This window comes from Monodon monoceros, unplaced genomic scaffold (assembly GCF_005190385.1).
Source record: "Monodon monoceros isolate NGI ecotype Baffin Bay Population unplaced genomic scaffold, NGI_Narwhal_1 Super_Scaffold_16, whole genome shotgun sequence".
Lineage (NCBI taxonomy): Eukaryota > Metazoa > Chordata > Mammalia > Artiodactyla > Monodontidae > Monodon > Monodon monoceros.
The window spans coordinates 11,121,512-11,135,472 of NW_021703772.1; the positions used below are offsets into that span (position 1 = coordinate 11,121,512).

Sequence of the window (13,961 nt, forward strand, 5' to 3'; positions counted from 1 at the left end):
TACTGAGCCTGCGCTCTAGAGCACGTGAGCTGCAACTACCGAGCCCACATGCCACAACTACTGAAGCAGAGTGCCTAGAGCCCGTGCTCCGCAACAAGAGGAGCCACCGCATTGAGAAGCCCGCGCACCGCAATGAAGAGTAGCCACCGCTCACCACAACTAGAGAAAGCCCGTGTGCAGCAATGAAGACCCAACACAGCCAAAAATAAAATAAATAAATTTTTAAAAATAAACCCTCTGCATAATCATTTTCTTTTTGGAAAGTGCTTAAAGATGACTCAGGAGGACTTATAAAGTAGAGAAATGTTCCTCTGCTGAGATGCCCATTCCTAGGACCATGGCTGGTGACAGAATGACAGACTAAGTGATTGCTCAAGGAATTTTCTAAATAGTTGTTGTGTCCCTGGAGTCACAAAATAGATAGGTATACTTTTTTTATTTTGAAAAGTTTTATATCAAGAAATATTGACCTATGTCACAGATAGAATCTTTCTAATTTTTGGTTTAAATGACTTTGAATTTTTTTTTTAATTCAAAAAAACCTTTCCATTATAATCCATATAGAATGAAGTCCAGGACCACAAGGGGTAGAGATAAAGGGGAAAACCAGGAAGAAGTAAATGGGGAATACAATTTTCACAACATTTTCGTATTTACTAAACTCTTAACTATTCTTAATACACCTCTTAATAAATGCTATTTAACTCAATCCACAAACAAGTTTGGGTTCTTTTATGTTCAATATTTATTCTTCTTATCATTTTCCTCTTTAACAAGGTAATTACAACAATTTAGGAAACAGAACTATATAAACAGAAGAATGTTAAGTGTTTTTTTTTAATAGCCTTCTGCTTGCAAGAAAGTCCATTTATCTTATTCCTCCAAGTATAACTTTATACCGCATACTAAACCAAATAGCTTATAGAAAACTAGTATTAAATAGCAAAACGCAAACAAAACCACATATATAAATAACATAACATAAAATAGAGTATAATGTGATGCTTAACAAAGCAAACTGTGATGCAATATGAATCAACTTCACTAATTGGACAAGTCCAATGAGACACAAATCAGATAAGCTCTGAACCTGCAACAGTGTGTAAGTGAAACTGCCGACTCAGCTAGGTTCCTTTTGTTCGTGGGCCGTGTCCAGTTCCAGTCCAGGGAGTATCCATTTTTACATCTTCTTGACTCTTTGACTATAAAGAGAAAAAGAAGAAAAAAATAAGCAAAGATGGGGTGCCTGGTGTGTGGGAATGTCTTTGGTGCCTACAGATTGCCTCAGACACCCCAATCTCATCTCAGGATACCAGGCAGCTCAGAGGCCATATGAGGAAATCAGGGTTCAGAGAGGATGGACCCTGCCCAACATAACCCAGCTAGCTAAGGACAGAAACAGGATATGAACACTAAGGTTGTGTCTTCATATTCAGTATCTGGCACCCTGGTGTGAGATGATTCTGTCCATTGATAACATATCACTCCATTATCATCAGTGTAAATCAGAGCCATTGATCTCTTTTTAACTGTTTATTTTTTAGCTTTTAACAAACGAATGTCATGTAGTCTGTAAATTATATAAATAAGAGGTATCTTTGCAACAAGAATCAAATGCATAGAGGAATCTAATACGTCGTGTGAAAAATCATTAAATTAAAAACAATTAAAATAAAAATGGGGCTTCCCTGGTGGCACAGTGGTTAAGAATCCGCCTGCCAATGCAGGGGACACGGGTTCGAGCCCTGGTCCAGGAAGATCCCACATGCCGCGGAGCAACTAAGCCCGTGTGCCGCAACTACTGAGCCTGCACCCTAGAGCCCGTGCTCTGCAAAAAGAAAAGCCACCGCAACGCGAAACCCACATACCACAATGAAGAGTAGCCCCAGCTCACCACAATTAGAGAAAGCCTGTGCGCAGCAACAAAGACCTAATGCAGCCACAAATAAATAAATTTATAATTAAAAAATTAAAATTATCTGTAAGTGGTTGAAAAAATGAATTTTTTGTTTTCATTGTCCAATTCACACTACCCTTTAAAAATGTCATAGTGCTTAGGCTAAAGCATCCCAGCAAGCCTGTGATGCAACACTCTGAACACCACTCTTTCCCAAACATTTGGAGAGAGGCTGGTGGATTGTAAACTTTAGTTCCATACCTGAGGATATGCACTACATGTTTCACCCAACTCTTCTTTGGATCTGCACACACAGCTAATCTTCTCTTTGTGTATAAGCTGAAAAAAGTCAGAGAATTTGATTTATGTTTCAATTTCATTTATTGTTTAAATGGGTTTTTTTTCTTTTTTTCCACAGGACATGCAATGGAAATTTCATATTCCAATTGGTGGCTCTACGCCCTAAACATTCTATTTGTTTCAGAGGTGAAAAAAATTGCAAAAAAAAAATTTCTTCTTATAAAGTTTGATGCAAGAAATAAAAGTGATTCTCCCTGACTTTCTCTGCAATCTAACAAAAAGTTGTGCAGTAACAGGAAGATAAAGTCCCAGAATTATTTAATTTTGTTGTTGGTGGCTACATGAAATATGTATACATCTGATCAATACCTTATTTCTTTGAAAATATAATACCCTATATAAATCAAGAATATTATATGAGGGGCTTCCCTGGTGGCGCAGTGGTTGAGAGTCCGCCTGCTAATGCAGGGGACACGGGTTCGTGCCCTCGTCCGGGAAGATCCCACAGACCGTGGAGCGGCTGGGCCCATGAGCCATGGCCGCTGAGCCTGCACGTCCGGAACCTGTGCTCCGCAACGGGAGAGGCCGCAACAGTGAGAGGCCCGCGTACCGCAAAAAAAACAAAAGAATATTATATGAGATAGTGTAACTACTCTGAGCTTTAGCTTATAGCTCAGCCACTTTCTGGTAGAAGATGCTCATTTCAAAGTTTAGGTTTTTCATATTTTCCTGAGATAGTATCTTAGTAGCTTATAAGTTTATCTTCAAAAGTGATTTTGCCCTCAACTATGTTCATTTTTTTAAACTAAGTTTTGCCTTATTCCAGTTCCATTTAAAGTGAATTTTGAAGAATAAATGTACTACTAAAACACAGCTAGATTTTTGCCACATGAGTTATTTCTGAATGAAACTCCAAAAAGGCAAAGCTTTTTCTACTTGAAATTCTCATGTACTCCTAATACAAATGAATTAGAATCCCTTAATAACTTACATGACTGCATTGATGTCACAAGCTTCATTGGCCAGCTGCTGTGTGAACCCCACGATAAATTTGGGATGAAGGATTTTTTCTGTATATTGGAGGCAGCAGTCAAAGTTGCTTGCTGCTGAAAAGAAATGAAAGACATTGAGTCCACATGAATGAACTTATGCTGTGATAGGTATAGTGGAACTACTTGAAGTTGTGGAAAACCTAGAATCTGATTTATATGGTAAATAAACTATTTAGAGGAACACCTCCAATATCTTTGAGACCCATTTTAACATAGTTTCCAGTTCTCTTAAAAAAAAATAGTTTGTGTACTGGGAAATTTTGGTTCAATAATACAGTTTAGAAGCACATGAGACATCAGTCTCATAAAAGGAATATCTTTAGTAAGAAACACAAACTGACAGTATTTTATTTCATTCACTATAATCACTCAAGAATATGAGTACCTTCCACTTGAAGAAACCCTTATAAATAACCTTCTAAATTCAGAAAAAAAAGTAAATTGGCAAGTTTTAATCTATTATCTGGCTACTGAATATTGAGAGGAGGGCAAGGACAAGAAGTTACAAAGAAAAATGTAATTTATAGGAGCTGTTAATAAGAGCTACAATTAAAACACTTTGAAATTGTAATATTAGTTAATGGGAATTTTGTTCATAAAAGTTCAACACGTGTATTTTCAGGAATGCACCTGTTGCTAAAAGTGATGTCCTCTTAGTAATAAAGCAATTCTTGGGCACTCCCCTGAGTTAAATTACAACCTACTGTATCCTTGACCTGCTGTAAGTGATAAATGTAATCCCAAAGTTGGCAAGTGATGTCCCCAAGGCCTTGCAAGGATGAATTCAGGTGCCATAATCTACCCCTAAAGGATGAGTTTTGAACTCTGCTAAAACTATTCAGTTGGGAAATGAGAAAGCTAGGGAAATGGGAGAATTTTCTACATTTCAAAATGGCCCCATTCACTGGTAATGTTACACAATTTACATCTCTCCCAGAATAGCACTTTGGGTTGTTCTGGAGTTAGAGGGTCTCTAAGAGCCCACCACCACCGTCCCCCAAATTTGCTGGGATTGACAGCAGAGAAAAAATCCTGATAGGCAGCAGTAACCTTTCCCTCTTCCACTCACCAATGAGATGACAACCCCCATCACTTCCTTTTGAAGATTGTCTAACAGGCTTCCAACCCTTGGGGACCCCTAAATGAGCTCAAGGCTTAGAGAAAAATGAAAATAGTTCTTCATCCTGTGCCAGCAGAAGGAGTGACACTTACCTTCTGACTTGCTGCAGAGGTGGAGTAGCAGCAGTGACATCAAAGCAGCCAGGAGCACACTCTTGCTACTGCACATCATTTTCAGCTCAAAGAATAGATGTCTCAGTGCTGGGTACCTAGTGCCTGGGAGAGCTGTTATGATTGATAGCAGCCTGGGCCTGGGATGGCCCTACTTATAGCAAATATTTGAATGCACATAGAAGGCGTGTTCTCACATGGGGTTTTCCCCATTGATTAACCTGCCCCATCATGTCGTCACAAAGAAGAAACCACAGGGAAAACTTCCTGCCTTTCCCTAATGTTGGGAAGGTGTGAAGGGCAGGATGGAGGGGGAGGGAGGGTTAAGAAGGGGAAAATCCTGTAAAATCCTTTGAATTTGCAAAGAAGGAAACGCAGCTCAGCCCTGCATCCCAGAAAAGATGTCTGTCCTGTTTTAACTTAATCTCTTGTCTCTGAAAAGAGAGGACAAGGATTAACAATGATACAAAGATAAGCCGCACTCGGGAACATCCCAGAACTCCTATTGTTACACTCTGATTGCTTTCCAGAGCCAATAGGGGAGGGAGAGGATGAGGCAGGACACCAAGCGTACTCAGGCATTTACAATTTCATCGTTGCTGCTCAGCTGTCACCAAAGACCTTGAATTTCTGGGCTATTATGCAGAGCAGGTAATATAGCAATGCTTAGTAGTGTCCCCAGTTTTAGTGGAAAATACCAGCTCTTAAGTGAGGCTCAAGTTTCAGCTTTATCTTAGTTTCAATCTCACTCTTCTAAATCTTCTACATTTTACATGACTCTAATCAACATTGCAGCCCAGAAAATGACCCTCATCTGCCCATAACTCTTCATGCTAATGTGGTTACATAACTCAATACAAAGCCTCAGAAGAAAAAAAAGAAAGAGGAAAAAAGTAGGAAGAATATCATTGTATGCTAGGAACTGGGTTTGCAGGAAGGGTATGACTATAAAGAAACACCACAAGGGAGTTTTGGGGGGGTGACGAAGTTATTTTCTATCCTATTATGGGAATGGTTACACATCACTACATGTGTTAAAATTCACAGAAATGTACATCAAAAGAAAAAAGTGAATTGTATTAGATGATCATTTAAAAAATAAAGTTTAAAGATATCAAAATCATAAAAAAAGAACTGTCCACTATAAACAAATAGATTGAAAGTAAAAGATCAAAAAAGATATGCCATGCAAAGAATAAACAAAAGAGAACTGGAGTTGCTATGCCTATGTCTAAAAACACAAATTTTAAAACAAAAGAAAGTTACTAGAGATAAAGAGGGAGTTCCATAATGATAAAGGATCAATCTGTCAGAAAGATATAAAAATCATGACCATATATACATCTAACAACAGCACCTCAAAATACATAAAGCAAAAACTGACAGAATTGAAGGGAAGAATAAACAATTCAACAATAAAGGTAGACATTTCAATACCATATTTTCAATAATGAATAGAAAAACTAGACAGAAGAAAACAGAAGATTCGAACAACACTATAAACCAACTAAGCCTAACAGACATCACTAGAACATTCTACCCAACAACAATAGAAGAGGCATTCTTCCAAAGTTCATATGGAACATTCTTCCAGATAAATCATATGTTAGGCCATAAAACAAGTCTTAATAAATTTCAAAGGATTGAAATCATACAAAATGTTTTCAAACCACAATGTAATTAGAATTCAGTAACTGAAGAAAATTTGAGAAATTCACAAATATGTGGATATTAAACATTACATGGCTAAATAACCAATGTGTCAAAGAAGTCATAAAGAAAGTAGAAAATACTTTGAGATGAATGAAAATGAAAACACAACATACAAAAACTTACATGATGCAGCTGCTCAGAGAGAAACGTATAGCAGGGATACATAAAATAGAGAATAGCAAAAAATAGAGGAAATCAAAGTAACCAAAATTTGGTTCTTTGAAAAGATCAACAAAATTAACAAGCTTTAACTAGGCTAACCAAGAAAAAACAAGGGAGGGGTGGAGTGAAGAGAAGACAAATTGTTAAACTCAGGAATGAAAGAAGGGGCGTCACTACCAACTTTAAGAAATAAAAAGGACTAAAAGGGAATATGATGAATAAGTGTATGCCAATACATTAGATAAAATAGATGAAAGACACAAATTATGAATCTGACTCAAGTAGACATAGAAAGTTTGAATATGTAACAAGATATCAAATTGGTAACTAAAAATATTTCCACAAAGGAAAGTCCAGACACAGATAGCTTCGCTGGTTAATTCTACCAAATATTCAAAGAAAAATGAAAACCAATTCTTCACAAACTTTTTTAAAAAGTGGAAGAGGAGGAAACAATTTCTAACTATTCTATAAGGACAGTATTACACTGATATCAAAATAAGACAGAGACATCACAAGAAAAATAAAACTACAGACCAGTATCTCTTATGAATACAGACACAAAAATCCTCAGCAAGACACTAGTAATCCGTATCCAACAACATATAAAAAGGACATAAACTAGGAAATGTAATACACAATATTAGCTGAACAAAAACAAAAACCGTGTGAAAAGCATTTGACAAAAATTTAACACCCTATCATAGTAAACGCTCAGTGAACTAGGAATAGTAGAGAACGTCTTCAATCTGATAAAGGTCATCTATGAAAATCCCACAGCTAATATCATACTTAATGTTGAAAGACAGAAAGAATGCTTTCCTTCTGAGATCAAGACCAAGACAGGCGTGTCCACTCTAACCACTACTATTCATCATTGTACTGGAGGTTCTAGCCAGGATAATTAGTCAAGAAAAGGGGGAGGCACCCAGATTGGAAAGGAAGTAGTAACTATCTTAATGTGCAAATGAGATAATCTTGTATGTAGAAAATCCTAAAGAATCTACTAAAAAACTATTAGAACTAATAAGTTCATCGAGGTTGCAAGATTCAAGATCAATATACAAAAAAAATTAATTGTATTTCTATACAATATCAATAAACAACTTGAATATAGAATAAAAAAGCAATTACTTTTACAATAGCATAAAAGAATAAAATAGCTAGGTATAAAATTAACAAAACAAGTGAAAAGTAACTTTAAAACTACAAAACTTTATTAAAGAAATTAAAGAAGACTTCTAAATAAATGGAAAGACGAGCGGTGGGATGAATTGGGAGATTGGGATTGACATATATACACTAATATGTGTAAAATAGATAACTAATAAGAACCTGCTGTATAAAATAAATAAATGAAATAAAATTAAAAAAAAAAAAGAAGCTAAACATACACTTACGATATGACGCAGCCATTGTACTCCTAGGTATTCACCCAAAAAGAGTGCATATGCCCCCACAAAAATTTTTCCACAAATGCTTATAGTGGTGTTTTTTCAAACCAAATAAGTGATTATAGTTGATTTACAATGTTGTATTAGCTTCAGGTATACAGCAAAGTGATTCAGTTATATGTATATGTGTATATATATATATTCTTTCTTCAGATTCTTTTCTATTATAGGTCATTACAAGATATTGCATATAGTTCCCTGTGCCATGCAGTAGGTCCTTGTTGTTTATCTATTTTATATAGAGTAGTTTGTTGTTTATCTATTTTATATAGGGTAGTTTGCTGTTTACCTATTTTATATATAGTAGTTTGTATCTGCTAATCCCAAACTCCTAATTTATCCCCCCCCCCCCACCGCCACATCCTTTCCTCTTTGGTAACCATGAGTTTGTTTTCTATGCCTGTGGGTCTATTCCTGTTTTGTAAATAGGTTCATTTGTATCACTTTTTTTGGATTCCTCATATAAGTGATATCAAATGAAAAAAAAACTTTTTAATTTAAATAAATAAATAAACGGAAAGACATCCCATGTCATGGATTGGAAGATATCCTTGTTAAGATGGCACTACTCCCTAAATGGATCTACATATTCAATACAAGTCCTATCAAAATCCCAGCTGAGTTCTTTTCAGAAATGGAAGATACTCAGACTCATATAGGATTACAAGGGATCCCGAATAGCCTCCTGATGACAAAACTTACTATAAATCTACACTAAACAAGACATGTGATACTGGCATAAGTGTAGACACATAGATCAAGGAAATAGAATTGAGAGTCCAGACATAAACCTTCATATCTATGGTCAACTGACTGTTTATTATGGTGCCAAGACCATTCAATGGAGGAGAGAATAGTCTTTTCAGCAAATGATGCTGGGACAACTGGATATCCATATGCAAAAGAATGATGTTAATCATGTTAATGATTAAGTCAAAATGGATCATAGACTTAAATATAAGAGCTAAAACTCTGAGCCTCTTAGAAGAAAACATAGAAGTAAATCTTCATGACCTTGGGTTGGGCAATGATTTTTCGGATATAAGAACAAAAGCTCAAGCAACAAAATAAAAAACCAACTGGACTATATCAAAACTATAAACTTTTGTGCTTCAAATGATACTATACAAATGTGAAAAACAACCCACAGAAAGATAGGAAATATTTGCAAATTATTTATCTGATGAAGGACTTATGCTGTATCCAGAATATATGAAGAACTCCTGCAACTAAATAATGTAAAGATAAATAACCCAACTTAAAAATGGACAAAATACCCAAATAAACATTTCTCCTATGATATATAAGTGGTCAAAAAGCACATGAAAAAATACTTAACGTCATTAGTCATTAGATAAATGTAAATCAAAACCACGACATACCACTTCACATCCACAAGGATGGCTATCATCAAAAAGATGGATGAGTGTTAGCAATGATGTGGAGAAATTGGAATACTCACACATTATTGATGGGAATGAAAAATGGTGCAGTTGCTTTAAAAAACAGCTTGACAGTTCCTCAAATGGTTAATCATAGCATTGCCATATGAGCCAGCAATTCCACTCCTAGTACACTCAAGATAAATAATATATCTCCACATAGAAACTTGTATGAATGTTCATGGCAGCATTATTCATAATAGCCCAAAAGTGGAAATAATCCATATGCCATCAACTGATGAACAGATACATAAAATGTGGTGAATGTATACAATGGCATATTCTTTGGCAATAAAAATGAAAAGAGTACCGGTGGATGCAACAGCATGGGTGAACCTTGCAAACATTATAAATAAGGGGAAAAAAGAACAAGCACAAAGGCCACATATTGTAAGATTCCATTTATATAAAATGTTCAAAACCAGCAAACCTACAGATACAGGAAGTAGAATAGTGATAGTTGAGGGCTAGATTGGGGTGTTAGGGGAAAGGCAGGGGAAGGGAGAATGACTGCTAATGGGTATGAGGTTTCTTCCTTATTTTTTTTTAATCTAAAAATAGATAGTGATGACAGTTTGTACAACCCTATGAATATACTAAAACACATTGAACTGTGCACTTTAAAAGGGTGAATTTTATGGTATGTGAATTACATCTCAATAAAGCTCATAACAACAACAAAAAGTCTCCACCCACCTATATATAACACTCACCCCACAGAACCTCTTTGTTTCTTTTGCTAGATGTGTCATTTCATATCTGTCACTTAGAAACTTCTTAAAATATGACCTTCGACTGATTTTTTTGTTCAGTCAATGAACATGCTAATGAGAAGGTTAACATAAGAAAATTATTTCAAACCTAATTTATTAGAAGGCTATTAGCACACTGGTATTTAGCTTCTAGCCATTCTTTTCAAATATCTCAGACATTCCTGATGAGTCCTAATTCCCTCATGTAGTAGAATCTCAGCAACTTGCTCTTTTTTTTTTTTTCCAGAAAAAACATTTGACAAGTGTTTTATGTGGAAGGTACTTAGTGGTACATACAGATGGCTAGAACATGATGACTGCATTCAAGGCAACTTATAATAACAAAATTAAAATGAACAAATAACTATAAAACCAAGCAATATGGTTAAGTGCCATATTCACATTATATGAAATATTTTTGTAGAAATTAACAAAAGTGATCATTTAAAAATTACTTAACTCCCCTTCCATTTCTATGATGTATGAACACAAGACATGCCATGCTGACTTAAAAGAGTGACCATCTAAAACTTTTCTCTTTCTGATAGGGATTCCATGAAAAGTTTTTGGAAGGTGGTAGAAGTTCCTTTTAAAATAGCATTTACTGGGAACTAAGATCCCACAAGCTGTGCAGTATGGCCAAAACAAACAAACAAACAAAAAATAGCATTTATTGAGCACCTACTAGGCGGTACCAGATATTTTAATAAAGAATGTGACATTTGACTTCTCACAGGGCTGTATGTAATGCAGAAGACAAAGAACCAGACAGGCCTGAACTTTCTGGCTTCCACACCAGTGGGTCCTGACTATAGTTGAGCTTCAAAGAACAAACATGGTTCTTACCATGGTTTTTGAAGAGTACCAAATTATAGAATTTCTAAGATAGAGAAATGTGGAGACCATCTAGTTCAATACCTTAATTTTGAAGGTGAGTACACGGAAGCAAGAGAGATGTTTGACTTTGTCAGCACCGAACCATGAGGACCAGATCTAGAAATCAGATTCTCCTCCCCAGGTCAGAGATTGTTCCCTATTTCCTCCTCAAGGTTTTATTATCTGATTATTTAATAGGTGGAATTATATACCATCAGCCTAAATGTTGTTTTCTTTAGATAGTAACACGAGTTGTAATTTCCGTACTCACGCTCGTAACCAGCAGACTCAGACTGTACCAACGTTTCCTGTACACGGCCATAAAACCTCACCTTACCTGAAGCCAGCAAGGTAAGGCTATCAGGCAGTCTGAAGATAGTGTAATGAGGTTGATGAATGGAGAACTGCATTTGATGTGCCGGCATCCAAGCCCATGGTGGGCTCATCCAGACACAGGACAAGTGGATCTGAAATCACCTCCGTTCTGAAGCTGGTCTTCTTTCTCTCTCCTCCAGACACACCTCAAATTAGCTGGTTTCCCACCTTGGAGTCCACCACTTTGCTTATATTCAAGTCTTGAATGATTTTGTTAATGTGCTTGTTTTTTGATTAACTGCTCATACTTGCCAAATGGCTGCTGAAAATTCCAAGTTTTCTCTTACTGTCAAAGTTCCCATCTTGCTATCATCTTGGGCTACGTAACCTGTGGTACTTTTGCAGTTGGCAGGTTGAGGGTTTCCTCCTTTGCAGCCAGTATGCCTGACAATAAGGATTTGCATCCCCTCAAGGGTCCAAAAATCACATTAAGACCAGGTTTCATCACCCACTGACAACCTTCAATATCTCCTTCTCCACTGTTTTGACCAACTAGGAAGTCACTTTTCCCCTTATCTTGCTAGCAAATATTATAAAAACTTAACACAGGTCAAACAGATTAACATCCCAAAACCCATGGAGGGCACAGCAGGTGGACCACTGGTGCTTCTTTTTGACATTGGGAAAACAGAAACGTTCTTTGCAGACACCTAGAAAAAATTTTCTCTACTGTGCCACCATGAGATGGAATAAATCTTTCCCACAGAATTTTTTTTAATATATATGTATTTTATTTATTATTATTATTTTTTTTTTTGGCTGCATTGGGTCTTCGCTGCAGAGCACGGTCTTCTCTCTAGTTGTGTCATGCAGGCTCCAGGATGCGTGGGCTCTGTAGTTTGCGGCACGCGGGCTCTCTCGTTGAGGCGCACAAGCTCAGTAGTTATGGCACGTGGGCTTAGTTGCACCACAGCATGTGGGATCTTAGTTCCCCAACCAGGGATTCAACGTGCAACCCCTGCATTGGAAAGCGGAGTCTTTATCACTGGACCACCAGGGAAGTCCCTCCCACATAATTCTAAGTGAAATTCTGAGTTACGAAAATGCGAGGGCCACTTCTTTCCTGCTGTGGAAAATCATCTCTGCTTGGTCTTGAATTTTAAAACATGCACATGCCCTGCATGCACGCACACAAATGCATACAGATACATAAAGGGAAAAGTACGGGGGGAAGGGCAAAGGACATGAATTATTATCCCTCAAAGGAAAGATCCAGAGAGGATGAGTCATTTACATGGACCCTACTGTTCACTGAAGGGGAAGGAGAGAAATTCATCCATTCAACAAAGATTTCTGTGCACCTAACAAAGTCTCTACCCACATGCAACTTGCATGGTAGTAGATAAGACAGACAAGAAACAAATAAATTAACAGATAAGTAATTTAATATTAGATAACGTAAGTGTTATAAAGAAAAATAAAGTGGGATACTGGAAAAGACTGTCCATGAGTGCCATTTTAGGTAAGGAGATCAGGAAAGCATCTCTGGGGGAGATACTGAGCAAGGACTTAAATGAATAAAGGAGTGAGCTTTGCAGATGTCTAGAGGAAGAGCTTCCAATGTGAAGGGAACAGCAAGTGCAACATCCCTGAGACGAGAAAGTGCTTGGGATGCTTGAGGGACAGTGAGGCCAGTGTGCTGGAGGATATGCAGTGAGGGGCAGAGTGGTATGGAATGAGGACAAAGAGGTAGCCAGAAGGAAGATTAAGGAAGGCTTGTTGGCCTTGCTGAGGAGTTTGCCTTTTGTTCTAAATGGAATGGGATACCATTGGGTAGATCTGTGTAGGCAAACAATGTGCCCTGATTTAAGATTTTAAAAGGCTCCTTGGCTGCTGTGAAGAGAACAGAATAGAAGCAAGGAGGGCAGTGAGGAAGCTTGTTTATACTAGGGTGGACATGGTGGAGATGGTCAGAAGCAGTTGAATCAGGAATATGTTCTAAAGGTAAAAAGAACGGTTATTGTATATGAACTGGATAGTGAATGTGAAAGAGAAAGAAAAGGTAGAAATGACTCCAAGTGTTCTGTCTTGAATAACTAAGGAAAAAAATAAAAAAATAAAAAATAACTAAGGGAATGGTAGTGCAATTTAATCAGATGGGGAGCAGTGAGGGAGGAGTGGATTATTGGGGGAAGGATAGAATCCAGATTTCCGTCCTGTCTGTAATGCCTAATGGACATCCAAATGGAGAAGTCTCTTCCCCCACACATGACAATCTAGGCTTGATTCTGTTTATTGTAGCTCAGGCATAGCTGAAACCAAACCTAATTTTGAGGACCCAATAATTGGTTAGAACCAATATAAAATCAAGAATTGGTCAGAACCCAATATAAAGTTCCTTAGAGACCATTTAGTCATTTTTTAACATTAGATTGTATTTAATTCAGCAAAATTTCAAACAAACAAAAAATCAGACTTTCAATATGGCCAGAGGGATTGGTTGTTTCACTGTATTTTTCCCGTTAACATGTGTAACAGAATCTTCACTCTTTGTGCTACACAGTGTGTTACCCGTTACATGTCTAAGAAAAAATTTTAAAGCAGTGACGGACATTTGAGGGGAAAATGTTTTATGTAATTCAAAACTATTTTTTGAAATCCCAGTTTTTCCAGAATGTCAGTCATTGCTTAATTCCTTTCCCATGTCAGAAAGGAAAGATGACATTTCTACAAGAAATAGAGGCCACAAAAACTCATACAGGAGAAGA

The 13,961-nt window shown here is 36.9% G+C and overlaps 1 protein-coding gene across 2 annotated transcripts; it reads right to left on the reverse strand.

Moving 5' to 3' along the window:
- Nucleotides 1–729: 729 nt before the first annotated feature.
- On the reverse strand, nucleotides 730–4,572 carry CCL20 (C-C motif chemokine ligand 20). 2 transcript variants are annotated; one of them, XM_029225930.1, is made up of 4 exons: nucleotides 4,462–4,572; nucleotides 3,189–3,300; nucleotides 2,159–2,236; nucleotides 730–1,202 (listed from the first exon to the last, which is right to left on the reverse strand). In XM_029225930.1, the coding sequence occupies exons 1-4, from the start codon at nucleotides 4,538–4,540 to the stop codon at nucleotides 1,181–1,183; spliced, it is 291 nt and encodes a 96-aa protein (XP_029081763.1). In that variant the 5' UTR covers nucleotides 4,541–4,572; the 3' UTR covers nucleotides 730–1,180. The 2 variants fall into 2 exon arrangements, with proteins under 2 accessions (XP_029081763.1, XP_029081762.1); XM_029225929.1 differs by having other exon boundaries at nucleotides 3,189–3,303; nucleotides 4,462–4,568.
- Nucleotides 4,573–13,961: the final 9,389 nt, after the last annotated feature.